The sequence below is a fragment of the Lagenorhynchus albirostris genome, chromosome 1, assembly GCF_949774975.1.
Source record: "Lagenorhynchus albirostris chromosome 1, mLagAlb1.1, whole genome shotgun sequence".
Taxonomy (NCBI): Eukaryota; Metazoa; Chordata; class Mammalia; order Artiodactyla; family Delphinidae; genus Lagenorhynchus; species Lagenorhynchus albirostris.
Genome location: NC_083095.1, coordinates 942,937 through 969,651, shown reverse-complemented (window position 1 = coordinate 969,651; position 26,715 = coordinate 942,937). Strand labels below are relative to the sequence as shown.

Sequence of the window (26,715 nt, the reverse complement as noted above, 5' to 3'; positions counted from 1 at the left end):
GCCCTTTCCCCCTCTCGCTCTCGGGACACCGGATACCTCTATTGTAGCGCCCAGCGCGGAGCGAGCAGCGCGTGAGAACTCACTCCGCGACCCACGCCCCGCCCTCGGGCAGGGCCCGGCCCGCAGTCAGCAGAGGGTAGGACTGCGTCGACGCCCACGACCCACCTCACCCAGCCCGGCCGAAATCCCGGGGTTGGGGCGCGTGGAGCACGAGAGGGCGGGCGCGGGCCTCTGGGGCTCACCACACCTCCTTCGCCCTCCACCCCTCATTTGGGCGGGCGGGGCCAAAGGTTAGGGCCCAGCGGTGCGGTTCGAGTTTCGGGCTCCCGGAGCTTGGTTAAGCGTTAACCGCGGGCTCAGAGCCAAGACGCGGGGCTGCTGCGGCCACCGGGTTGCCCCCGGCACGCAGGGGCGGGTCCCCAAGCCGAGGCGGTACGAAGACCGTGAGGGGAGGGGTCTGGGGACAGACTTGTGGGGGCGAGTGGGGGAGGGGGCTGGGCCCGGTCGGAGGGGGTCGGGGGGGTGGGCGCGGGGGCGGGGCCCGTTGAGCCGCCGGGGGCGGGAGCCGCGCTCACCTGGCGCTCCGGGCCCGCCCTAACCTGGATTTCCGGGGGGCGGGGCGGGGGCGGGGCCTGGCATGGGCGGGGCGGGGCGCCCGCAGACGTCAGGGACCCGCCGCGCGAGGCCGGGCCGCCGCTCTGCCCGTGGGCTCGCCGGGCTGCCGCGAGCGTGCGGGCCGCGCCGGGCATGTCCTAGGCGGCGGCCCCGCCCAGCGCTCGGCCGGCCGGGCGGGAGGGCCGGGGCCGAGCCGGGGCCGAGTCGGGACCGAGCTGCAGGTAAGACGCGCCGCTCTGCGCCCGCGGCGGCCGGGCCTCCCTGCTCCCGCACCTGCGCGCCGACGGGGCCGCGCGGGCAGCGGGCAGGGGGCGGGCGAGCGGAGCCCGGTGGGCCGGACAAAGGCGCGGGGGTGGGGGCTGCCGGCGCACCTGGCCAGGTCGGTCTTCGCCCCCGCGGAGGCGGCCCAGGTCTGCGTCAGGCCGGGAGGGACCGCCGGGCGCGCGTCTACGCGGCCTGGAGAGGGGGGCGCTGGCCCGGGCGCCGGGGTCCCCGCCCAGGCACCGGCTGGGCCCTGGCCGCCCCCGGCGAGCGCTGATTCAGGAGAAGGCGTCGCTCCCTCCCCCTGCGGGCCCGGCGCTCCCGCCTGGCCTCCTCCCGGCCTGGTCTCCCCTCCCGCGGTCCCTCCCTCCGTCTTCCTCCACCTCCCTCTCTCCTCATTTCCCTTTGCCGCCGCCGCCTCTCCGCTGTCCCGGCCTCCGTTCAGTCTGCGCTTTCCAGCCGCCCGCCGCCGCTCTCTGCCCCTCCCGGCCCCTGCCCCTGGGCGACTCCACCTCCTCCCCTCCCCTCCAGGCGGGTGGTCCTTCTGGGGGGACAAGTTTGGGGTGTTTAGTATTCTCCCTCCTAGCAACGATGGCCAGCCTAGCCCTGAACCGGCCGCAGGCAGCTTGGGAGCGTCCACGACTCCAGGCCTGGGCCTTTTCGAGATGGGCTGGCAGCAGCAGGGACGGCCTGGCTCCGCCACAGCCGCATAACCCGGCTCTGGGGGTTTGGCCTCCCTTTGCCATAAGCAGAGGCTGTGGCCTCCTCTGGGTGGGGTTCCCTTGCCAACTGCCCGTCACGACCTGGTGGCAGGTGATGGCAGAGTGTGGGAGCTGGGCTGGGCTGGGGGCTGGGTGGGGACTCTCCTGGAGAGAGCTCTGTCATCTCCTCCGGCTGTGCTGCTGAGGCCTCCGTAGGCTGCAGGGGCTCGGGAGTCCCCGCCCCTTCGGCTTCCAGAGCTTTGCCCCTCTGGCTGGACCCTGAGGAAGGGCAGGGGCTCCGGGATGAGGGGCTCTGGCCGGCTGGGGCTGTGTTCTGGGTGGATTTTTCGACATCTTCCCACTTGCTTGCCCGAGGTGACATGAGGGTTTGCCGTGGGTTACATGGTCACTTGGGCCTTCACCGATGGGTGGGGCCTGGTTTGAGACCTGGCTCGTAGGAGCCTCAGGCTAGGCTCTGGGTGTGGGTGTCGCAGGGACGGGGCCTGGGGATGCTCCCTAAGTCCTCTGCTCCCGCCAGATGCCAGCACCATCTTCTCTCTCCCTCGTTATTGTCTCATGGCTTAACTAGCCTCCTGCTTGACCTGCCATCTGTTCTGCACACTGTGAGTCAGATCATGGACCCAGGACCTCCAGGGCTGGCCTCACGGGTGTGTGACACATGCTCTTGCATGGGCCCCGCACTCAGACCCTGCACTGGGTTTAGCATTCTGCTCTCGCTGTTTTGAAATCCTTCATAATTTTGGAACAGGCCTACTGCATTTGCATTCTGCACTTAGGGATGCAGCATGTCCTGGGCCCTCCAGGGCCTCCCCCTTCGCTCCCGGACAAGCCACAGAACTCCCGGGAGCACGCGGCCCAGCGTCTTGGCCCTGCCTGTTCCCTCTGCCTGGAGCACGGCCCCCAGATGTTCACATGCCTGCATCCGCCCACTCCCAGTTGAGCCTTCCCTGACCACCCTCCGTAGATGGACCCCTCGCGGCTGCGCTGCTGTCCCCACCCCTATTTCTCTCTGTGTCACTCGCACCTTCTTACAAGCGGTTTCCCTTCTTGCTGCCCACCTCCCTGGCTGGAGGGAAGCCCCGTGATGCAGGGACAGTGTGTGTCTCTCAGAGCCCAGGACACCACCTGGCGCATGGCAGTGCTCAGGACACGTTTTACCCACTGTGTGTGTGTGTGTGTGTGTGTGTGTGTGTGTGTGCGCGCGCGCGCGCGCGCACGCGTGTGTGAGCTTCCACAGGAGAGCGGCCACGGCACCTGTAGGCGGTGCTCCGGGTGTGTGTGTAAGCTGTGTGCACATGTGTGGGGCGCAGGTGTGTCTGCACATTCTGGTACCTGTGCCCCTGAGACACGGCTCTGGGCAATTGGCATCTGTGAGAGAGCACGTGCACACTGGCTGCGTGGGGCCTCAGGCTGCCCCAGGGTCTGGTCTCGGGTGACATCGGCCCTTGTCGTCACTCAGGCTGTCCCCACTGTGCCCCTCAGGCACCCTGATACTCCCCTGTCCGTCCTGACCATATCAGCCCCCAGGATCTCAGGCACCAAAGCACCACCTCCCTCCTGGGCACTGGAGGGACTGCCTGCTGCCCTGACCACCTGGTACTGTCCTGGCCTGGGGACGTCTGCAGGGCAGTCACAGTGACTGCCAAGGGACGTTCAACCCCCTCTCAGTGGCAGGCGTATTGATGGCTCAGGGCTCCGGTCTCCAGCCATCTCCTCCTTGCCCCCTGCCTGGGCCCACCCCAGAGTCTCCAGCAGGGGAGGCAGAGGCTCTGGTTCAGAGTCTGTGTCCTGGGTGTGGGCCTAGCCTGTGGGGACCCTGAAGGGCCACGCTGAGTCCCACCTGGGAGCAGCTCCTGCAGGTCACGGGGACACACGTGGGTCCACACGCAGGCAGTGTGGCTAGCGCCCCATGCACCCAATCTCTGGCACCCAGAGAGAGAGAGAAGAGGCTATGTGTGGACCTAGAGTGTAAGGGAGGACCGGGCGACCTTAGCCTGGGAGGGGTCCACAGGGGACAGGCACACTCGGTGAGGGGCTGGCCTGGAGCCCAGCATTTCTGGAAGCGGCCACTGCGGTGGTGCCGTGAAGGTGCTTGAACCTCATCGGGGCAGGATCTGTGCTGGTCTTTGGGGTGTCCAGGGGCCCGGGCCCAGGCAGGGGAGCCCTGCTCTGATGACCCCTCACCCCCCAGGGCCGGACAGGCCTCGCCAGTGCCAAGATGAGCGCCACCTCCTGGTTCCTGGTGAGCGGCAGCGGCACTCGCCACCGGCTCCCCCGAGAGCTCATCTTCGTGGGGCGAGATGAGTGTGAGCTCATGCTGCAGGTGAGTGTGGGCACCTGGGCTGGGGCGGGGCCCCTGGGGAGGAGGCCGCCCTGGACCCACAGCGGGGCACTCGTGGGTGAGGGTCCCTGCCTCTGCGTATTGGACCGTTTCTGATGGGAAGGTGCTACCGGATTCTGAAGGTGTCGGGGCCCACCTTGGGAAGGTGCCCGAAAGCAGACCCGTCCACATCCTTGTCCGGGGGCCCCAACAGGGCCGTGAATCAGGGGGCCACAGGGTCAGCTCTGACCATCAGAGCTGTCCAGTGGAAGGCTGGTGACCTGGGCTGGGGGCTGGGGGCCTTTCTCAGGCTCGAGAAGCTGGCAGGGCCCTAAGAGCCGGGACACCAGGCACTCGGCAATTTCTCTCTGGCCCTGAGTTTGAGTTGAGCCAACCTTGGCTTCCACGGGGTGCATGGGTCCGGCTCCTAGGAATGAGGAGGGGAGAGGGCGGGGGACTTGACCCTGTAGGGCCCACAGGGGTTCCCCACCCTCGTAGGGTGATTGAGTCGGGTTCCCTGCAGCCCTGACCCCTCCCCAGCGTGGCACCTGCGTTCCTGTCCCCAAGCCCTCCAAGCTCCATGCTCCCACTGTGGGACTCTCAGGAGGTGTCCTAGGTGGGCTGCACTGCCCGGTCCAACCAAGCAGCCCACTTGGGTGCAGGGTGAGACCCCTCCCCTGTTCCATGCGCAGCCCTGGCTGCTGCCGCCCACTCACTCCCTGGGATGCATGGGGTTTGGGCTGCAGCCGGGGTCCCAACCATGTGCATGTCCACTTGGGCAGCAAATGAAGGCCTGTCCATGTCCAGACACCCTGACTTCCCGCAAACGTCCTCTAATTTGCCTGACTCCAGACGCAGCAGGACCCGCCCTTGCTTGTTCGCTCTTTTCAGTATCTTTGATCTAGGGCAGTCTCCCTTTTTGTCTTTGCTTCTTGCCTTGGAAGTCGGTGGGTCTGTGCAGGGCTGGGTGAATGTTTCCTGTAAAGGGCTGGGTATACATCTGAGGCCTTGCGGGCCACACGCCTCCATCACAGCCACTCAGCTTTGCTATTGTTGGGGAGACAAACGGGCGCGCCAGTCAAACTTTGTGTCTGTTGATATGTCAATTTCATATCATTTTCACCTGTCGTGAAAGTATTTTTTTTTTTGACCACGTAAAGTGTAAAGACTGTTCTCAGGCCACGTAAAGCAAGCAGAGGTCGCAGGTCGCCCTCCCCCGGCCTCCTGGGGTGGCCGATGCGGGGGTCTTGATGTGGCCGGTGGCTCCGTGATGGTGTCACGTGACATGACCTCTGTCGTCTGTCCATTGGTGAGAGATCCACAGGGGTCACCACATTGGGCCCTGAGCCCTGGCGGGGAGTTGTGTGTTCCCTGCTGTGACTGTGCGGCTTGTCGATGGCCCTGCCCTTCCCGGGGTGGCTGGGAGGGCCTCTCGTAGGAGGCGGCACTTGACGGGAGCCTGTGAGCGCTGGGGGCCCAGCGTGCTTGCTCCTCCCCCGCCCGCCAGCTCTGTGCCCTGCACCAGGCCCTCACCCTGCCCGCTTCTCTCCCCAGGGGGTGGGCAGGGTGCGCAGTGTGAGTTTGGGGTCCAATTCCTAGTTTCTGGGCCGATCAGTGTGGAGCCCTGAGCAGGGTGGAGGGAGGGGGGATCCTCAGCCCTCCATGCTGGGCTGGCCCTGGCCTGGGTGCACCTGCGTTTCTGCCTCAGGCTGTTCTGGGCAGCGTGGCCGTGTCTCCACCACACTGGGAAACTGAGGCTCAGGGAGGTCACGTAGCTGTAGAGTAGGTGTGGGAATGCCGCCCCCTCCCAACACCTCCCCCCTCCAGCCCACCTGCCCCTTCCTGTGCTGTCCTGCCAGCCCCCTTCACCCCGTACTCTTCTGTGGAGCCCCTGCTAGGGAGTTCCTCACCTGCACACCACGGCCTCAGTCCCCACGCCACCGCCCGGATGGCCACTGCACACGCCGTCCCCCCTGCCCCCCCACAGCTTCTCCCTAGGATGGCAGCTCCAGGCTCCCGGGCCTCTTGGCGCCTGCCTGGCGGCCCCTGCAGCTTTCCCACTTGGCCTGGGCTCTGGGTGTACGTGACCCCTCCCTGGAGGTCCTGTCCATACCCACAGCCTCGGTTTCCACCTCTGCTCACGTGATGCAAATGGTGTCTGTCACCGTGCTGTCCCCAGTCTCGCGCGTCATCAGCTCCTGGGCACCTCAGAGGCGGCCCGAGCCTGGTGCCGAACAAACCCCCTTCTCCGACCCCGCCAGGTGTTCAGGGGCAAACCCCGACCTTCCCTCTCCCTCCCTCATGCCTCAGGCATCCCCGGGTGCAGGGATAGGTACCCCCGGCCACTAGGCCTCCTGGGGGCCACAGCCTCTCCCCACCTGCCTGGCTTTCCGAGATCATCCACGCCCGCCCCGTCCCCACCCTCTCCCTGCCACGTGCTCCCGGAGCACCCTGGCCTGCCCTCTGTGTGTCCTTGTGTCCATTCCCACATTTGTCACTCGATGGTCACTGGCCCCACGCTGGAGCCTGGGGTCTCCATTCCAGGGCTGGGCCGCCCACAAACACATAAGCAGGAGCCAGGTGACCCCCCAGGAGCCAAACCCAAAGGCGGCACCGGGTTTGGGATCGGGGGGGGGGGCCTCTGGGGCCGACTGGACATGGCGACGTTGTGCTGAGAGCTGGGGAGTGGGAGGGGCGGTGCTGGCAGGGGGGCTGGCGGGGGGGCCCTCTGCCCGGTGGGGAGGGTGAGGCAGTGCGGCGCGAGGAGACGTGGCTGGGGAACAGGGGCCGTCCAGGAGGCTGCACCACAGCCCAGGCAGGAGCGCCCACGTGTGGATCTGGGGGGGGGCGCTGTGTCCCAGAGGCAGAGTCGCCAGCCTGGCCTCGTGCCGCCACGCTCTCCCACCGGGCCGCCCACTCGCCAGGGGTCCTGGCCCCCCGGGCGAGCCTGGCACAAGCTGGGCCAGTGAGGACGTGAGCGGGGACATGGGCCCAGGTCTGCCTGGCGCCCGAGCCCAGGCTGCCTGCTGTGGCTCCTGCCCCTGTGTCCCTGGGCTCTGGTGCAGGGCGTGTGTGTGTGTGTGTGTACATGTGTGGATGTGCGCGGGCGAGTACCTGTGCGTCGGCACACGTCTGTGCACACGTGTGCGCACGCAAACACGTATGCGCACGGGTGCACGTGTGCACATGTGTGTGGGTGTTGTACATGTCTGTGTGTGAGAGAGAGAGCCTGTGCGTGTTTGTGGCAAGGTGTCTTCTCTGCCTTCACCTGGCTTGCCACGTGGGAGGGGTGACAGCTGGGATTCATCTGCACACATCCTTACCCGGAAACCGCGGCCCAGAGACCCAGCTCGGGATCCCCCTGCACACACGCAGGTCGTGGGCGCTGTGGCCCCGCTGGGGTGGCGCTGGGTGTGAGCTGGCAGGAGGGTGTGCCCCGAGCCTGGGGTTTGGGCCGCTGCCCGATGCTGGGCGGGGCTTTCGCTCCTGGAGGGCAGATGCTGGGCGGGGCTTTCGCTCCTGGAGGGCGTCAGAGCCAAGCTTTGGAAGCACATCTTTACCCCGCTTTAAAGTGCCTACAGACCATTAGGTCCTTTTCCAAAAGTCCGTGTGTTTGGAGTCTCTTACAGCTATTTTACGTGTCTGCGCCCCATCCGCTCCACTTGCCACGTGGCCTGCTTCGTGTCCTTCTAAGTCTTGAGTCCCGCCTGGGCCAAGGGGCCACCGCCCCCTCTGGCGTGGGCTTCCAGCCTCTGGGCACCTGGGCTTGGGCCGAGAGGGAGGGAGGGAGGGCGGGCTCTGGCTGCGGGACCCTTCCTGCCTGTGCCCAGGGCTCCTGGCTCTCGGCAGTCTGGGGAGGGGGTGGGGCAGCCCAGGCTCTGGGTACAAGCGTCGGGGAGCCTGGGGCTGAGCAAGGCGGGGGGGGGGGGGCGAGGTAGGGGGGTGTCTTGCTGGGAAAGGGAAGGTGGGCACCGGGAGAGCGTGGCCCAGGAGAGGGCATGGCACCTGCAGGGGCAAAGTGTCTGGCCAGCAGGCAGGCCAGGGCAGAGCGGCGAGAGGGAGGGCTGGGGAGGGCTGCGGGATGCAGGCGGGGGGCAGATTGAGGGGTGCTGCTGCCTGGGGCTGAGGGGGTGTGGCCAGAGCAGCCGGGGCCGTTGGGGGCTTGGTCGGTGGCCTTCCCCAGGGAGGCTGAAGGGCCAGGCGGGCAGGGAGGAGGAATTGGGTTTGGCCAGGCTGGGCTTGAGTTGGAGGTCTGAAACTTGGAGAGGGAGAGAAGGTGTTCAGGCCGGAAAGGTCAGCCCAGAAGCCCCTCTAGGGGCCACACCTTGGCAAAGGTAGTGGTCAAGCCTGAGGCACAGAGCGCCTTCCTGCTGTCGGCCACCACGTCTGCCTCAGGCCGAGCAGAGCCCCCGTCCCGCCATGTCCCGGTGTGCAGCCACCAGCAGCCCCTCTCAGGCCTGCGGTCCCCGGGAGCCCGATACCCGGCCACGTGGAGGGCAGAGTCCGGCCCCAGTGGCATCCAGGTGTTGGGCAGGGCTGAGGTGGGCAGGTGGCTGGGCACGGAGGGGGCGCAGCCCCTCAGTGAGCCCCAGGCCTCCCAGCTGCCAGGCTGGACTCTAAGGAATGCCTGACCCACGGGGCCACCCAGAGGGGCAGCTCCCTGGCCTGCGGTGGGGCGAGCCCGAGCACGCAGGCCCCTGGGACACCTGCTGATCCTTGTCTAGGCCTCCCGGGGCCCGGGGCCTGGGGCCGCTCTGCCAGCACCTGCAGCCGGGAGACCGAGGCCCAGAGGAGGGCGTGTGGGCCCCCCCAGCGTGCCCTGCCTCCACCCTGCCTGGGCCAGGACAGTGGGAAGGGCTGGCTCGGGGCCCAGCGGGAGAGTCCAGTGGAGGAGGTGGTGCCCACGTCCGGGGCACAGGCTGCGGCCAGGGTGGCCCGGAGCTGTCTAGCTGTGGGTGCCGACTTTGAGGAATTCGGGACGGGGAAAGAGAGGAGGCCGGGGGCGCGGGGCAGGGGGTCTCAAGGTCAGACTCGCCTCGCCAGAGACCCGTTGCTTTGGGAGGCAGGTGAGTTGGCGCTGGAGCCCGCCAGGATCAGCCCTGGGGACTTCCCGGGGAGGGAGGCCCGTGCTTCCCCTGGCTCACGGGGGTGGTGCTGGGGCAGGCGGCTCCGGGCTGGCCTCTGTGTCCAGGAGGCCCCGGCTGGCCCCGCAGACTCTGCGCCCGCCTTGAAGCCTCCCCTGCACCCCTGCTCCCTCTGGAGGACCCAGGGTCCGTGGCAGCATGAGGAGTGGGCCGGGCCGCTGCTGCTGCAGCATCACTGTGCATGAAGCCAGCCACCGCAGGCCTCTGAGCCCAGGAGAGGCTGGAGCCCTCACAGGCCTGCCTGCTGCCGTCTCCTTGCCAGGCCCTGCCCTGGCACCTCGGCCAGAGCCCATGTCCACCCCACCCCACCCCACCCTGCTGTGCGCTCCTGTCTCTGGGTGAGGGAGGCCCAGGCCTGGGAGCTCCAGTCCTCGGGGGAGGGTATTGGGCCCCACCCCCCGGAAACTGGCCATTTCTGGACGGTGCCGGGGGTGCTGGGTAGGTGGAGAGAATCAGAGAAAGTGGCTCCGTGGAGGTGGCCTCTGGCTGGGGGAGGGGTCTGGGCACTCACCTGTGAGAACTGAGAAGGTGGTGGCGGGTGGTGACGCAGGGACTCAGGTGCTGGCTCACCCTCCCAAGGGCCGGGCCATCCTGTCCCAGGCGGTGGGGAGCGAGTGTGTGGGTCCCGTCGTTCCCGTGACATGCTCTGGAAGTGGGGGTCCTGGGTGTCTCGTGGGAGCCCTGCCGGGCAGGTACTGTCATCTGCCCAGGGCTGGGCCCCCGCACCCCACGGTTGGCGGTCCTGCCGGTGTTTCCTGGGGCTGCCCCAGGCCTGGGCTCCTCAGGTGGTGGGGGAGGGGCGCAGCTGCCACCCAGACCCACGGGGCCTCCAGCAGTGAGGTGTGGGCGGTGGGCTGGGCTGGTGGGGGAGGGCTTCCCCGAGCACCCACAGCCCTTTGGTCCTGCCGCCCCCGTCCAGCCTGGCCTGCCCTTGGGAGTGAACAGCGTGTCCCAGATCTTCCGAGCATTCCCAGCCCCTCCCACGCTGACCCAGGAGCAGTGGCTGGGATGGCAGCGGGGGCACTGGCTTCCTGGTGCCGTGGAGGGCTGGTCACAACGGGAGGGGCCCGGGAGGCAGGCTGGGGCAGGGGGAACCCCGCGGCCTGCTCCGTGGCCAGGACGGCTGGCCGGGTCAGGCCTGGGTGGGCCTTCTGGGGCACACACGCTTGAGGTGTGGAGGCGTGGGTGGGACCTCATGGGCTGCGTGGCCAGGGGCCTGGTGGTGGTATTGTGATGGGGTGGGGGAGGGTTGGAGAGTGGGGAGCAGGGCCTCCTGCGGGGTGCCTCCACCTCCTGGGCCGCCTGGCCCGGTCGGCCACCCGAGGCTTTGTGTGTCTCCCCAGTCCCGCAGTGTGGACAAGCAGCACGCTGTCATCAACTATGACCGAGACAGGGACGAGCACTGGGTCAAGGACCTGGGCAGCCTCAATGGGGTGAGTGCAGGGCCTTCGTGCTGGCCCCACCCCTCTTCCCAGCCCAGTTCCACCCACACCCTGGCTCCACCCCATATTGTGGCCCCACCCCCTGCTCCTCTCCAGGGCCCGCCCCCTGTGCTGGCCCCACCCCCTGTGCTGGCCCCACCCCTCCATGACCCCTCCCATGGTGCTGGCACCACCCCCTCATGGCCACACCCCTCTGCGTTGGTTCCCCACTCCGGCTGGGCCCCCCATGGCTCCATCCCCTCCATGGCCCTCCCCCTAGTGACGACCCCACCCCCGTTCATGACCCCTCCCTCAGTGCTGGCGCTGCCCCAGCTCCATCCTCACCCTGGGTCTGCCCCCCTCATCACTGCCCCACGCCTCTGCTTTGTCCCCACCTGGCTCCCGCCAGGACCTCCTGCTCCGGTGGCCTCCTTGGGAGGGCTCCCACTGGGTAGGGCCTCTGGGAGGTGGGGCTGCCTGCTGGGTGAGGAGGGAAGTGAGCCCTCTGGTGGGCAGGGGAGGCAATGGGACCTCCTGCAGGCTGGGAAATGGGGCTCCTGTGACGGATGGGGCTGTGCTGGGGTACCCTGTCCTAAGGGGTATATGTGAGCTCTTCTGTGAGTTGGGGGCAGCAGGGACAAGGAGGTGACCAAGAGGAAGTTCCTGGCTGCAGGAGCAGAGAGGGGTTCAGGTGGAGGCAGGGCGGGAGGGACAGGGCGGGGCTCTCTCCAGGGTCCAACACCTGTCTGGGTGCCTTGTTCTTTCTGTGTTTGGTCTCCTGGCCTGGGAGGCTGTTTCAGTAAGAAAACAAACGACCAGCCTCCACCCCCTTATACCAGCTGAGGAGGGCCCTTCCCCCCTCTCCCCCAGCCTGTGAAGTCTGACGCCCTGCGTCCTGAGCTTGGGGTCCCACAGCAGCCTCAGGCTGGCTCTGCCTCGGCCCTGTGAGCACACCAGCAAGTGCTGGCTGCCACCCCCCCCGTCCCCCTCAGAGTGCCCCCAGCCGAGGGTCTCAGGCTCTGCTGGGGTCTCTGCCCGCTCAGCCCCTCCTCCCTCGGCACACGTCTGACCGGCCTTGCCCCGGGGCCACCCTGTGGGAGTGCCTCGCTGCTCCTGGGGGCTTTGGGGGCCGGCACGAAGCTCTGTGTGGATGAGAGAAGGGGCCGCCTCACAGGGTGTCCGTGGGTTCTGTGCTTGTGGGGCTGTGTCAGGGTCCCTGGGTGCTGGGTGGGGTCTGGCGCCTCGGCCCCCTCGGCCGGTCCTCCTGCGGCCGTCTGTCCTGTGGTCCCGTTGGGGTGTGAGGCTGGTGCACCCGTGCTGGGAGGACGGTGCCGGGCCCAGAGCAGCACAGGAGGGCCTGGTGGTCCACTTCTGGGGCCTCCAGAGTCGCCGGCCCGCCTGCCCCGGCTCATCTCCGCCACCTGCCTACTCCGCAGACATTCGTGAACGACGTGCGCATCCCGGACCAGAAGTACGTTACGCTGAAGCTCAACGACGTCATCCGATTCGGCTACGATATCCTTCCGGGGGCGCTCACCCCTCCTGGCCTCCCCCTCTGTCCCCAGGGCCTCAGTCGCCCTGTTATGCTGGAAGTGGGTGGGGGCCTCAGGGGGTTAGAGACAGGAGGGTGAAGCCCGGGCTAGGCTCCGCCCTGAACTCCAGCCCCTGCCGCCGCCTGCCCCCCAGCCAAGGCCCCAGCCACGGACACCTTCTGCCCACACTCGGGGCTGAGCTCACAGAGAGCCCAAGGAATGGGAAAACTTTCCCAGGACCCGGAGTCCTGGTGTTTCTGGGGGCCGCCCAGGCATGGCTTTCTGTGCTCAGGACGTGGGTGAGTGGGGGCCATGCCTCCGCCCTGGGCACACCCGCTGGCGGGTGTGGACCCAGCGGCTGGCTCAGGCCCTCCGCACCCTGAAGCCTCAGGAGGCCGGGGGCTGAGGGGTGGTCTGGGACGGGCACTGGAGCTGGATGCAGGCGGCATGGCCTCTGGGGCCCTGCTGGGCTCCTGGGCTGAAAGTGGGGTGGAGAGCATCCCCGCAGACCTAAGGTACGTGTGTGCGGTGGCCTGGAGCAGCCTCTGTCCTGTCCCCTGACCGGGGACAACACGGCCTGCGGGCTGTCCCTGCAGTGTGGACGCATGGCCAGTGCACACACGTTGGGGGAAGTTTGCAGGCATCTGCACCAGCGCTCCGCCCAGCCCGCCTTCCCTCTTCATCCACCACGCCTGGGCCCGAGGGCCCCGCCCCCTTCCTGCATCCTGTTCTCCTTAACGCGCTGTCACATTCCAACATGTACGTGCTGGAGCGGGTGCAGCACCGCGTCCCTGAGGAGGCGCTCAGGGTCAGTACTGGTGCTTGGCCTGGGGCCCCTGCATCCCTGTGTCCCCACAGCCCTCCGCTTCCCACTGCCCATCTCCCCCAGGCCTCTGGGCCGCTGTGCGTCAGCCTGGTTTGGCCTGCCCTGCCGGATGGCCCAGTCGGGCAGGTGGGGAAGATAGTCAGGCGACCCGCCCCACCGCACCCCCGGCTGATGCAGTCACAGATGGCGGGTGTGGCTGGAGCCCCAGAGGAGGCTGCTTTGCCCAGCAGGAGGGGGTGGGTGGGAGGGAGGGCCCGGGCCCACCCAGCATCTTGGGTACCAGGAGGACCCTGATCGGGCTACCATGGGTGGAGGTGGCCAGGAGCAGGCCGGAGGCTAGCAGGGAGGCAGCCTTTGGGGACAGCCTCGTGGGAGGTCCTGGGTGAGGGACACCCTCGAGCACCCTTCCTTCAGCTGGGGCTCGAAGGTCCCAGGGTCGGTCATGGCAGGTGGAGCCTCTCCTTTCCCCTTGCTCCGTTGTGCAGGCGTCATGGAGCAGACTCAGGGGACCCTGCCCAGAGCCGCACCCAGGAGCCCCATGGCGGGGGGTTGGGGGGGAGGCTTAGTCCCATTTTCCAAAGTAACCATGGGCAGCACAGGGAGCGTGGGTGGCCTGCCTAGAGTCACACAGCCAGTGAGGGGCAGGGCCGATGACCGCCGAGCTCAGCCAGGTGGGGCCCGGCACGCACAAGCGCACGCACACGCGCATGCGCACGCACGGACAGGCTGCTGCTCCCCACCTCCCACTGCTCCTGAGGGCTGTCCCACCCCCTCTCTGGAGGGGCCTGTGGGTGGCAGTCTCCCCTCTGACGGCTGCTGTCCACTCCCTCCTGGAAGCTTGTGGCCCTGAGGATGCCCCCAGCCTTGGGTGCGGCCCCCCAGCTTCGAGCCTCGTGACACGGGCAGGTCTTAGGCTGTCTGCTCCGCGGGGGTTGTGAGGGGGACCTCATGCCACTGTGGGGCAGAGGAGAGGCCACGCAGGTGCCCTGGGCGGGGGCGTCCTGCCGAGGACGCGCCTCACCCCAGCCGCTGCCCACAGCACGAGAAGTACACCAGCCAGCTGCAGGTGAGCGTCAAGAGCCCGGCGCCCAAGACGGGCGAGGCTGTGCTGGAGCAGGCGCCTTACTGCGAGGCCGTGAACCCCAGGCCAGAGAGGGGGGACCGGAGACCGGGGCCAGGTAGGATGGTGTGCAGAGGGGTGCGGGAGGGACAGGGGTGTGCACACAGGCCTTGGTCCACCTCATCCAGGAGCTGACCTTTCACCCCGACGTACACACGTTCCCCTCCCCGCACAGCCCCCCAGCACGTGTGCCTGTGCTCTTGCACCCCTGTAGAAACAGCCGCCCCTGCGCTCCTGCACCCCTGTAGAAACAGCCGCCCCTGCGCTCCTGCACCCCTGTAGAAACAGCCGCCCCTGCGCTCCTGCACCCCTGTAGAAACAGCCGCCTGCCCCACGTGGTTCAGTCAGAGCGCAGTGGCTCTCAGCCCCAGGTCACCTATTAGTGACCCGAACCGTTTACAGGCCCTGGGGGAGAGGCCAGCCCTGGGTGGGGCTCGCTGCTGTCCTCCCGCCCCTCTGTCGGGCAGGCCCTAGGGGCAGAGGGCCCAGGCCGGGCTCAAGGGATTGCCTGCCCCAGGGCCGCAGTGCTAAGGACAGTGCAACCCCAGGGACACGCCTCCCTGGAACAGCCACCCCATGGGGAGGTTGTCACTGCCGTTGTCACCCACCAGGGTTGCAGAAATGGGGCTCAGGGTGGCTGGCGAAGGTTCTGGGCAGCTGCAGACCCGAGCTGGGCGGTGGTGCCGGGGCCCCCTGCAGGCCCCAGCACCTTCCCCAGCTCCGGGTCTCCGCCCCTGTCCGTGCCGGGGCCACAGGGACCCAGGCTCCAACTCTTCCTCTGCAGAGGCGGCGGCCTACCGCACACCCCTGTACGGGCAGCCCTCCTGGTGGGGTGAGGACGATGGTAGCAGCCCGCCCGAGGAGCGGCGCCAGGATGAGCCCGACACGGGTAAGTCCTGGAGGGCAGCCTGCTCTGGAGGTGCCCTCAGCGGGGCCGTGGGCAGGGAGACATGGCGCCCACGGTCCTCGCGGAGGTGGGTGGGGCGAGGGAGCCACCATGAGCACGTGCCTGGCCTGAGCACGTGTTCCCCCACAGAGCGGCCCAAGGAGCTGGCTCAGCGGGACAGTGACCTCGTGGGGACGACGGCCGCCTTCCGGGCCCCCGCGGAGCCGCAGGGCTACTCGTTCCGGCGGGAGCCCAGCTACTTCGAGATCCCCACCAAGGAGGTCCCCCCGTCGCGGGCCCCAGAGGTGCCGGCACACGAGGCGCCTACCAGGGATGCGGAGGCGGGCGGGGGCGGGGTGGCCCCCGTGGTGCAGAGCCACGCCTGCTTCACCATCGAGTTTGACGACTGCAGCCCCGGCAAGGTCAAGATCAAGGACCACGTCACCAAGTTCTCCCTTCGCCAGCGCCGGCCCCCTGGCAAGGAGCCCACAGCCATCGAGGTGGTCTCTGCGGAGACCAAGGTGGCCGACTGGCTGGTGCAGAGCGACCCCAGCCTGCTGCACCGGGCCGGCCCCGCCGATGACCGGCACAGCACCAAAAGCGACCTGCCGGTGCACACGCGCACCCTGAAGGGTGAGTGCACGGCTGCCCGCCCTCGCCTCGGTGGCCTCGTCTCCCGGGTCCGTTTACATTGCCCGAGAGCCGCCTGCCCTGTCGGGGGCCGTCCGGCCTGGTCCTGTTGCTTCTCTGGGCCATGTGGGCTGGGTCCATGGTGGGGCAGTGTGTCCCCGACCACACGACGGCGGTGGTTGTGTGTCGACCCCCGGGCGTCTCCTTTCCCTCGGCCTCATGCATCGGGCCCCCGCCCCCTCCAGGCCACAAGCACGAGGACGGCACACAGAGCGACTCGGAGGACCCCATGGCCCAGGCGGCCGGGGCAGCTGGGGTCCCCTCGGAGGCTGGCGGGGAGCAGGTGCGGCTACAGAGGCAGCTCAGGCGGGACCCCCAGGAGCTGCTGCACGGCCAGCAGGCGTTCGTCATCGAATTCTTCGACGAGGACACGCCCCGCAAGAAGCGTTCCCAGTCCTTCACGCACACGCCGCCCGGGGACCCCAGGCCCGACAGGCGCCGCGGCCCCGGGCCGACCGACAGGGACCGCCCGGCCGCCCCCGCCCCGGCCTCGACCCGGGGGGCGGGCGGCAGCTCGGGGCCGCAGCGGGCCGGCTCTCTCAAGCGGGAGAAGGCGGAGGAGCGGCTGGGCGGCCCCTCGCCCGCCGCCCGGGCCCCGGCTCGCCCTTTCGGCAGCGTGGGGCGCCGCTCCCGCCTGGCCCAGGACTTCATGGCCCAGTGCCTGCGGGACGGCTCCCCGGCTGCCCGGTCAGGCCCCGAGAAGACGCCCCCGACGCCGCCCGCCCCCCCGCTACCCCGCGGGGCCAGCCCCGCGGCCCCCTCGCCGCCGCCGCCACCCCCTGCTGACCCCCAAGTGACAAAGGCACGCAAGCAGGAGGAGGACGACAGCCTCAGTGACGCAGGGACCTACACCATCGACACGGAGGCGCAGGACCGGGAGGTGGAGGAGGCCCGCCGGATGATCGACCAGGTGGGCGTGCTGCAGCCGGAGCCCGGGAGGCCGGCCTCGGGCGCGGGCTCTGACCTGCTGCCCGGCTGTCCCTCCCGGCAGGTCTTTGGGGTACGGGAGTCCCCTGAGCTCTCCAGGGCGTCCTCGGCCGCCTTCCGTCCAGTTATCAGAGGGGACAGAGAAGAGTCCGGTGACGGAGTGGCCCAGCGGATGGCCTTGCTGCAGGAGTTTGCCTCCCGGCCAGTGGGCGGGGTTGGAACCCCCCCGGTGGAGCTCCAGGTGTGTGGGACTGAGCCCAGACACGTCCCTGGGGAGGGACTGGGCGGGGAGAGGACAGCATCTGGGCCGGGGCCCCGGTCACTGCGTCCTGTATGCACTCGAAGGCTCTGGTCCTGCCCGAGCTGTGGGCTCCAGGTCCTGGCGCCCACCTGTGCAGAGGGTCGGGGGTGCCTGCGTGTATGTGCCCACGGGCGGGGCCCGGCTGAGTCTTGGGGGGGCAGGGACCGCTGACCTCCAAGCCACTGAGCCGGGCTGAGACGTGGGTAGTTACGCAAGCCAGGTGAGGCCACGGGGGTCCTCTGGCTGCTTCTGTTGGGGGGCAGGTGTTGGGGCGGGCTGCCTCGCCCCCTCCTGCCCCCAGCACCTCCCCGTGGGGCTCCTGTCTCTCCCTGCCGCGGACACGCTCCTGCCCTCCTCTCCGTAGGGCCTCCCAGTACCGGGCTCCCCCGGGGGTCAGAAGTGGGTGTCCCGCTGGGCCAGTCTGGCCGACAGCTACTCGGACCCGGGCCTGTCAGGTAAGTGGCCCCAGTGCCGCAGCAGGGAGGGGGCAGCCCGAGGCCACCAGCTAGGCAGACGCGAGCGCAGGCCACTGTGCCCGGGGGAGGGCCGGCTCCTCGTGTGGGCCCGCGGGCAGCGCTCACTCGAACCAGCCCCCTTGTCTTCCAGACGACGGCCCCGGGCGCAGAGCCAGAGAGCTGGAGGGGGCCCTGCCTGTGCGCCAGCGAAGGCTGCTCCCACAGCTGCCCAGCGACAGGGCGGACAGCCCCGCCGGCCCCGAGGCCACCAGGAGGAGCGGGCCGGGGCCGCCAGAGCTGGGCAGCGAGCAGGCCGGCCTCTTGGGACAGGAAGACCTGGAGCCCGACAGCCTCAGTGACGCCAGTGGGTCGGACGGAGGCCGGGGCCCTGAGCCAGGCGGGGGCCTGCAGGAAGAAAGACGCGGGAGCCCCCAGGAGGGACCGGCGTGGACAAGGGGCCGGCGCTCACCGAGGGCCCCTGGGGAGCCGGCTCCCACCTCATTCTTCGCTGGGGACCAGAACGGGGAGGTGGCCTTCCCCAGGAAAGCGACTGTGGCCCCAGGGCAGGTGGAGGGCCCGGGGCGGGCAGCGCAGCCCAGCCCCCCGACACGGGACAGCGTGTACGTCAGCACCAGTGGGAGGATGGTCATCCAGCTGCGGACAGGGCAGCCCCCGGAGCCTGAGGGCCCCGCCCCGGCCCCCACCAAGGAGGCCCCGGCGTTCGTCCGGCAGGAGAGCTTCACCAAGGAGCCGGCCAGCGGCCCCGCAGCTCCTGGCCAGCTGCCGTACATTAGCACCCACCCCCTCCTGCAGGACCTGGCCGCAGCCCGGGCCTCACGCATGGACCTGCACCCTCAGGACACCCACCTGATCCTGAAGGAGACAGAGACGGCGCTGGCCGCCCTGGAGGCCAGACTGCTCTCCAAGTCCGTGGAGGAGCCGGAGGGTGAGCTGGGCGGCGCCCCTGGGCCGCCAGAGGACTCCCTGTCCGGGGACTCCGACGTGGACACGGCCAGCACCGTCAGTCTTCTCAGCGGCAAGAACGGGCCCAGCCCGCAGCCCTCGGGGCTGCAGAAGGAGAAGCCGCCGTCCCCGCCGGCAGCGCAGGATGTGGGGGGTGTCGGCCTGAGCAGCGCCCGCGAGCGTCTCTCAGAGAAGCAGCGTCGCCCGCCGGGCCCAGTGGACGCGGGACGCGGGGAGCCGGCAAGGCGCCTGGCCGCACGGCGTGGCCACGGGCCCCAAGGGTCCCTGGACTGGCCCGATGAGGAACGAGGCTCCAGCCTTGCCCACCTGCCCGGTGTGGACACGGTCACTTCTGACCACGAGACCTCCGGGGCCGTGGGGGCAGGGCGGCGGGGGCCTCGCCGGAAACCCACGGCCCCACCGCCGTCCCCTGCTGCCCGGGAAGAGCAGAGCCGCGGCTCAGCCGGCCTCCAGAAGGTGCAGCAGGCGCTGACCCGCTCCAACAGCTTGTCCGCCCCACGGCCCACGCGGGCCTCCCGGCTGAGGCGGGCCCGGCTGGGGGATGCCTCGGACACAGAGGCCGCAGATGGCGAACGGGGGCCCCCGGCCAATCCCGAGCCGGCGGGGCAGCCGGCTGCCGAGCAGGCCAAGAAGCTGTCACGCCTGGACATCCTGGCGATGCCCCGGAAGCGGGCCGGCTCCTTCACAGGGCCCAGCGACTCGGAGGCGGCCCCCACCCGCGCCGGCTTCTCCGGCCGCAGCGTCGAGTTGTACTGCGCCGGCCGCAAGCCCGCCGTGGCCGAGGCTCGGGCCACGGCCAGGAAGGCCGCCAACGCCACCACGCCCCCCCGCCAGCCCTTCAGCAGGGCCCGCCCGGGCAGCGCCCGGTACTCCTCACCCAGTGAGTGTGGGGAGCGGGAGGGCGGCCCTGGGTCCGGTCGGCACGCGCAGTGTGTCTGCAGGTCTCTGTGCGTCGGCCTTGCACCAGCTACGGGGCCCCCAGTGCTGGCCCTGGAGGAGCCCCTTTTCCCGTCGGCAGGTGTTTCTCCCTCTGACACACACACATACACGTGCACCCGGCTGTGCACGGGTGGCGGGCCTCCTGCAGCCCCCAGGCGGTCCTGGTGTGAACGCAGAAAACCCCGACCATCTCCAGCCTGGAGGGACTGCCCCGACTCGCCAGCAGGCCTGGGTGACTGCAGACAGGGGGCTGGGCCTGCCCCTCCCTGGAGTTGCGGCCCCCGTGTGTGCAGCAGGGAGGGACGGCTGCCGTGGCACCAGAGCCGGCTCCTGCCGGGGCGGATGTGGGCATCCCCGCAGCCAGGCTCGCCCTGCGTGGGGACTGACCCGTCCTCTGAATGAATTGGTTTAAGGTGTCAGCATTGCCGGTCCAGCCCCGTGCTGCTGCTTCCACACCTGCCCCAACCCCCGACCCCTCCCGCACCCACGGCCTTGCAGTTCGGGCCCCTCCCTGCCTGCCAGGTCTTCAGGGGGCCAAGGTGGCATCTGCCCCATGGCCAAGGGGTGAGGGCCACACCTGCTTGGTGGGAACCTGCTGCCCCACCCTTCCTTGTGCTGTGCATGTTTGCGGCCGCCACAGGGGCTCAGCGCAGCGGTGGGCGAGCAGTCGGGGCTGAGGCGGGCAGGTGCAGGGAGGGGCTGCGGCGGCTGAGCTGGGTTCTGACCACGGGCTGTGTGGCCACACGTACGGTCCAGCCCAGGGCCGTCGCTGATCCACGTGCAGTGGTTTACCCCCACCCGGCGTGTCTGCAGACACCAATTCCCAGTTCCCTCACCCTAACCCTAACCAAGGGCGCTGGTTCTGCCTGATGGGCACAGACCCCTCCCCCAGAACGTGGCCCCTGCCACCGCCAACCAGCCACGACCCTGAGCTGCTCCATGAGGGCCCATGGACACGCCAGGCTGCCCGTCTGTGTGCGTGCTTCTGGGCTGGCAGTGACCTTGCAGTCCCCGGAGCCCAGCAGCTGCTGGCTCTTCAGTCAAAGGGCGTCTGAGTGCGGGGTGCCGGCCGCAGCACAGCTCATCCTGCAGCACCGGGCCCTTGCCTGGAGGGGCCTCGGGGCTGCCGCAGGTGCTGACGGCCGCTCTGTTCTGTTCTTCCTTTTGGAACCAATTCACTCACCCGAGACGTGCGTCGCCGGCAGCAGGGCTCGGATTGCACATCCACATCCGAGGAGGAGTATGGCTCCCACCACGGCTCCCCCAAACACGCCCGCCCCCATGCCTCAACAGCCACGCAGACCCCACGGGCTGGCAGCTCTGGCCGGGCCCGACCCCGGGCCCCTGGCCTCCGGGACACAGACGACGAGGAAGAAGAGCCCGACCCTTATGGTTTCATTGTGCAGACAGCCGAGATCGCTGAGATTGCCAGGTGAGTGGTGACGGGTGACGGCACACGCTGCTGATCCACAGGGCGCCTCCCCTTGGGACTGGGCTGGGGGTTCAGTTCCTAAAGGGCTTGAGAAATGCTTGTCGGGGATGGATAGGTGGGTGGATGGACGGATGATGGGTGGGTGGATGGATCGATGATGGACGGGTGGGTAGATCGATGATGGACGGTTGGGTGGATGGATCGATGATGGACGGTTGGGTGGATGGGTAGTTGGATGGGCAGTGGGTGGATAGATCGATGATGGACGGTTGGGTGCGTGATGAATGGATAGATGGGTGGGCAGTTGCATGGGTAGCGGGTGGCTGGATGGATGGATGCAGATCTGCCCAGAAAGGTGGGGGAACCTCTGGTACAGGAAGGTCTTCACCAAGGTTTTTATTAAAGATAAGTTCCTTCATGCAGTCATTCAGTGGAAGGATCGCCTCCAGGTCAGGCGTTGAAAAGGATGGTGCAGAGGTGGCAGGGAAGGAGAGTGGGCTTTCGCTGAGTGGTGGTCGGTGCTGTGAGGGCTTGGCTCTGCAGGCTTGTGAGAGGGCAGGAGGGGAGCGGGGCTGGTGAGTGGTGAGTGCGGAGGTGGCAGGGAAGGAGAGTGGGCTTTCGCTGAGTGGTGGTCGGTGCTGTGAGGGCTTGGCTCTGCAGGCTTGTGAGAGGGCAGGAGGGGAGCGGGGCTGGTGAGTGGTGAGTGCGGAGGTGGCAGGGAAGGAGAGTGGGCTTTCGCTGAGTAGCGGTCTGTGCTGTGATGGCTTGACTGCAGGCTTGTGAGAGGGCAGGAGGGGAGCGGGGCTGGTGAGTGGTGAGTGCGGAGGTGGCAGGGAAGGAGAGTGGGCTTTCGCTGAGTAGCGGTCTGTGCTGTGACGGCTTGACTGCAGGCTTGTGAGAGGGCAGGAGGTGAGCGGCTGGGGCTGGTGAGTGGTGAGTGTTGGTGCCAAGGATGCTGAGCTTGCGCTGGTGAGGCACCTGGAGGGAGGTGAGCGGGGGCAGTGGCTCCTAGGACAGTGGCCCACGTGGGGGATGGAGGTGTGGGCGTCACCAGCATGAAGACGGTGACCAAGGCTGTGGGCGGTGTGAGGGCGTGGAGAGCATGAAGAGAAGAGGGCTGGGGCAGGGCTCTCGGGACACCTGGAGGGTGGTTGGAGGGAAGTTGCCTGTGCAGAGTGATGCTTGGGAGGGGGCCGAGGGGCCGGCCCAGGAGACAGGGTGTGGGGTTCTGGAGGGGGCGCCGCACCTGGCTGAGGGGAAGGGGGCGGAGGTGGAAGGAGAGAGGAAGGGGAAGTGGGGGCCCCAGGGGGCTTCCCGAGTGGGCGAGCTTGAACACACCAGCCTGCAGGCTGCGGAGGACAGAGGGAGCGGAGGGCGGGGCTGGCTGGGGGCAGGGGCACAGGTCACCAGCAGTTCAAAGGGGGTCCTTCTGTGTTTTTGATGTCGGAAGGGTGGGACCAAGTCGGGGACCCCTATCTTGATGGGGCCTGGGGCAGCCCTTGGTGGGAGGCAGAGGCCAGCCGGGGAAATTTCTCCAGCTGTGCCCAGCGCCTGTCGGGAGGGGCTGTAGCTGCCGCGAAGAGTGGACGGGTACGAGGGCCGGCTCGGGGGGCGCCCTGAGCAGAGCTGGGACAGCTGTGTGCGGAGACCTGGTCCTTGGTCCTTGGTGGGTCCTGGGGTCCCGTCCCTGGAGTGACAGCAGGCCTCGAGGGCTGAGGGAGCCAGAGGCCGGAGCCCGTCCCCCTGCCCCGAGCCTGGCCAAGGGCTGGAGTAGCGCAGAGCGCGCCGGCCGTGGGGCTGAGGTGCTCCGAGGGCGGGCGACGGAGGCTTTCGGCTCCAGCCCTGGGGCTTCACGGGCAGTCTGCGGCAGGGAGCTGCTCCCAGCTGGCCTGTGTCCTTTCCTGGGTGGCCCGGGAGCCTCTCAGGGAAGTGTGTGTTACCATCGGCAGGGCGGAGGGGACGGAGGTCTGCGCTGTCTCTGGGGCTGCAGGCTTGGCCTCCCTGCCCTGTGGAGAGTCCCTGGCCTCTGGGCCTGCTTGGCTCTGACCCTTGTCAGTGACTCTGCCTCCGTCTCCCTGCCTGTGGAGCGGGGCTCATGTGGCCCTGGTGGCCAGGAGCCTGTGGGTGTATCTGCTCATCCCTCCTCCCAGGGCCCCGCCCCAGCCCCCTCATCTTCAGGGGGTCGGGCGCTGAGGCGCCCAGTGGGAGTCCCCCTGGCACTGCTGCTGGTGGCTGGTTGGGTGTAGTTTGGGCCAGGCTGGAGGCTGTGTACCCCTGGCCCTGCTCCTGACCCAGTGGCTGCCTCCTGGGAGGGACTCCCACCCCACCTGGGCGGGGGGGATGGGGGTTTCTGCCTGTGGGGGGGTGACGTCGTGTCCCGTCTGGCTCCTGTCCCCACACTTCCCTGCACTGAGGCCGGGCCCAGGAGGACCCCGCAGGACCTGTCTTCCCTCCTGCCGCTGCAGGCTGAGCCAGACGCTGGTGAAGGACGTGGCCACCCTGGCCCGTGAGATCCACGATGTGGCCGGAGACGGCGACTCGCCGGGCTGCCCGGGGCCTGCCCACAGCCCCTCTCGCGCCAGTGTGCCCGGCACCCCCGCCTCCACCATCTCCGCCCGCGAGGAGGTGAGCCTGCCCTCGGCAGCCCCTTGCACGCCCAGGTGGGGGGCCGTGGCTGTGAGCCCTCCCCGGGGCCACACCCCGTGCCCAGCACCGCCCCCCACCAGCCACCCTGAGAGTGCGGGCCCGGTACCTGCTCCACGAGGGCGGGGTGCCCAGGGACCCTGAGCGGCCGGGCGGCGTCTGCTCTGTCCACTGCCCGCCCCATGGGCCACGCCCCTGCTCCCCCACCTCTGCAGCTGGTGCAGCGCATCCCCGAGGCCAGCCTCAACTTCCAGAAGGTGCCGCCCAGCACCCCGCGCTCTCAGGACCTGGACCAGAACATGAACGACCGCTGCGAGGACCCGCTGGCCGGCAAGACGCGGCCTCGGAACCGCGAGGAGGCAGGCGCCCCTCCCCTCGGAGAGCTCGCTCTGGGCTCTGGGCCGCGTCAGGGCATGGAGGGCACAGGGCTTCCTGGGGCGTCCAGGCGCCGGGCTGATGCCAGGTCCTCGCAGGTGATCTTCGATAACCTGATGCTGAACCCCGTGTCGCAGCTATCCCAGGCCATCCGCGAGAACACGGAGCACCTCGCTGAGAAGATGAAGTGAGTCGGCCCGCGTGCCGCTGGCCAGTGAGAGCCCCTGGGACGGGCCGGGGAGCCACCGCTGCCTAGCGGACACCCAGCCTGAGGCCCTGACACGGGTACAGACGTGTGCCTGTGTGCCAGGACTGTGCCACGTGTGCGTGCACGCATGCACGCGCGTGCGGTTTGGCAACCAGACCCCGGGCCTGGGAGGGCCAGAGCCCCCAGGATGACCCGCCCCTCCCTCCCTGCCCCCTCCTTCCTCCCAGCTTTCCGCACGTTAGGCCCAGAGACAGGACGCTGGGACCGGCCTGCCCAGGTCCTGCTCCAGGCCTCAGTTTCCCCGTGTGCCCAGGAGGGGCTGGCGTGGACCTCCCCGTGGCTGGTGGCGTGGCTTGGGAGGCTGCCATGCCTGGGTCTCTTGGTCACTGTCCTCTGCCTGTTCCCACCCCCGCCCCTTGGGGTGCAGGATCCTCTTTCAGAACACAGGGCGAGCCTGGGAAGACCTGGAGGCCAGGATCAACGCGGAGAACGAGGTGCCCATCCTGAAGACGTCCAACAAGGTGAGGGGCCCCTCTGCGCCCCCGGCCCGCTTGGCTGCAGGGAGACTGGGGGGAGCTTCCCGAGCCCGGGACCCCAGGGAGAGGCGAGCGCTGGGGTCCGGCTCCAGCGGCCTCTTTCCCGCCTGCCCCCAGGAAATCACCTCCATCCTGAAGGAACTGAGGCGAGTGCAGAAGCAGCTGGAAGGTGGGTGTGGCCGTGCGGGGCGCTGGGAGGGCCGTCGGGGGCCTTGGGGAGCCTGGCCCACACTCATAGCTAACCGGCCGGGAGGCCCCCGGCTGGGCACGGGAGGCAGGGCAGGACCCTCCGGCCGGCCTGACCCTCCCCACCCCCCCAGTTATCAACGCCATCGTGGACCCCAGTGGGAACCTGGACCTGCTGACCGGAAACCGGGGTTCTGCGGGCTCGGCCCAGCTCGGGAGAGGCCGGCCGGCCTCCCAGAGTCCGTCCTCACCCCCGTCGGCCCTGCTGGCGAGGAGCTTCCCGCAGCGGGCAAACTGCGGGACCCCCGGCCTCCCGGACCCCTCCTTCCTCCCCGACACGGAGCAGTTCCTGATCTAGGTGTTGGGGCTGGGCAGCCTCCCCACACCCTGGGCCTGGACAGTTCACCACAAAGACCCCCACACGTGCCATAACCCCGTGGGTGCCCAGGCCCCCTCCTCAGCTCCCAGCGCCCCCCCGCCCCACTGGCCTCCTGGCCCAGCTCCCGCTGCGGCCGATGCCAAGGGCCAGTGTCCGGGCGTGTGCCCAGCCTCCTCTCCATCGCTGTTACTTTGTCGTTAGCTTTCAAGGAAGGAGTAGTTTGTGCCACTGCAGCAGCCTCCCCGGCCCGGGGGGTCCCGCTCTGCCTCGTGGGCTGGGGGCACGTGCGTACCTGCCCTGTTCCTCTGTGCTGGCTGGGACCAGGTTGGGGGAGAGGACTGGGCGATGCGGTCTTTCAGTGCCAAACACAGAGCAGGGTGGTGGGGAGACGCCTCGTTGACGCCCCGGGACTTGAGGCGGCAGAGTGCGGGCTGGGCGGGGCGATGGCAGCTCCCAGGCGCCCCAGAGTCCAGTGGCCCGGGGCGGGCACGCAGCCTGTGGAAACATTTGTGGCAGGAACCCCACTGCTTCGAGCCTTTGGTGCCAACACAACTGCCAAACTCACTGAGCGCGTGGGCCGGCGCCGTGCACACAGGCACGAGCACTCGTCAGGCACGTCTGCGCTCACACAGCCCAGGCTCAGCCCCCCACGCGGCACGTCCAGGGAGGGAGGCGGGCCCGGCACCCGCTTCCGGTGGTTCTGGGCCAGAGGGAGGGGAGCGATTAACCAAAGTGACCAAAAACCGGGCTTCAGAAGCTCCCTGGACAACGTCCCCTCCCCCCGCTCCCCTCCCCGCTGTCCTGCGGACTCTGTGGGCATTAATTGGGTGCCTCCCGGGCCTCTCTGCTCCAGGTCCTGGGGGGGGGGTAGGGGCAGCCCCCCAGGAACAGTTTTATTTCTCAGGATTCTTTCAGCTGGGAACGTGCCAGGCGAGCAGAGCCCAGCCCCCTCCCGGGGGCTGATGTTTCCGCAGCCTCGAAGCCAAAGAGCCCACTGGCTGCGGCGGGTGGGGCTGGGGCGCCCCCACCCGGCCTGGCACCTGCGCTGATATCGATCGCGGGGCAGGACCGACTGCGGGGGCCGGGGTCACAGCGGGCGCGGCTCTGGGGCCGCGGTGGGTGACGCCTGTGTCCGTGTTTACATTTAGCTGACGTGGAGCCCACGCCCCGGCCCTGTGCCCCCTGCCCGGTGTGTACGTGTGTGAATGGCAGTGGGGTCCGCGGCCGGCCCCGTCCGCGAGCCTGCTGTGTGCACGCGGAGGGGGTGCTGGTCCTGGTACCCCGCCCCGCGCGCTCTGCGCAGCTGCCCACAGCCTGTCCCCCGGAAACGAGCAGTGGCCGTCCGTCCAGCACACTCCCATCCGCACCCCCCCGCGGTCGTCGCTGCACAGTTGTTTTCTTCACAAATTCACGCTCCGCCCTCCAGCCTCCGCCCTGGGATTGGTGACTCGTTTGTCAGGCTCTTGGAGGCGCCTCCGTGCACCTTGTCCTCAGGTGGTCTATGGATGTCTTTCAGAAAATGGTTATTTTATATGATTTGTCATGGAATTTGTTCTAATAAATCATTCTTCTGTCATGTGGCAACATGCCGGCGTTTGTCGCCTTGGCCTCATTTCTCCAGTGGTGGTGTTTGGTGCGGGGAGGGGCTCCCTGCCACCCCCGGGTGCTCAGCCCAGGGGTCTCCCTTCCTGGGCTGGAAAATCCCATTTGACCCCCAAGACCGGCACGGTGCGATGCAGACATGCTGCCACCAGGGGGAGACCTAGGCAAGAAAGCAAAGCAGGGAACTTTCCGGAGGTTTGCTCCTCAAAGA

The 26,715-nt window shown here is 68.7% G+C and overlaps 1 protein-coding gene across 6 annotated transcripts; it reads left to right on the top strand.

Annotated features, from left to right (window-relative positions):
• Positions 1-690: 690 nt before the first annotated feature.
• Positions 691-26,478, top strand: CEP170B (centrosomal protein 170B). Of its 6 annotated transcripts, none has more exons than XM_060148606.1 (19): positions 691-836; positions 3,790-3,921; positions 10,406-10,495; positions 11,920-12,000; positions 12,767-12,823; positions 13,881-14,019; positions 14,746-14,850; positions 14,998-15,480; positions 15,723-16,447; positions 16,529-16,705; positions 17,130-17,220; positions 17,372-19,084; positions 20,437-20,575; positions 23,041-23,200; positions 23,434-23,577; positions 23,692-23,780; positions 24,229-24,322; positions 24,455-24,506; positions 24,658-26,478. In XM_060148606.1, the coding sequence occupies exons 2-19, from the start codon at positions 3,817-3,819 to the stop codon at positions 24,879-24,881; spliced, it is 4,668 nt and encodes a 1,555-aa protein (XP_060004589.1). In that variant the 5' UTR covers positions 691-836; positions 3,790-3,816; the 3' UTR covers positions 24,882-26,478. The 6 variants fall into 6 exon arrangements, with proteins under 6 accessions (XP_060004589.1, XP_060004414.1, XP_060004324.1 ...); XM_060148431.1 differs by having other exon boundaries at positions 20,332-20,575; XM_060148341.1 differs by having other exon boundaries at positions 24,229-24,506.
• The last annotated feature ends 237 nt before the right edge of the window (positions 26,479-26,715 follow it).

Excerpts from the sequence above, each read along its gene's own strand:
- CEP170B (XM_060148256.1), top strand. The coding sequence starts at position 3,817 with ATGAGCGCCACCTCCTGGTTCCTGGTGAGCGGCAGCGGCACTCGCCAC. Across the intron at positions 10,496-11,919 it reads ACCTGGGCAGCCTCAATGGG|ACATTCGTGAACGACGTGCG; the intron begins GTGAGTGCAGGG and ends CCTACTCCGCAG. Across the intron at positions 16,706-17,129 it reads CCCCCCCGGTGGAGCTCCAG|GGCCTCCCAGTACCGGGCTC; the intron begins GTGTGTGGGACT and ends TCCTCTCCGTAG.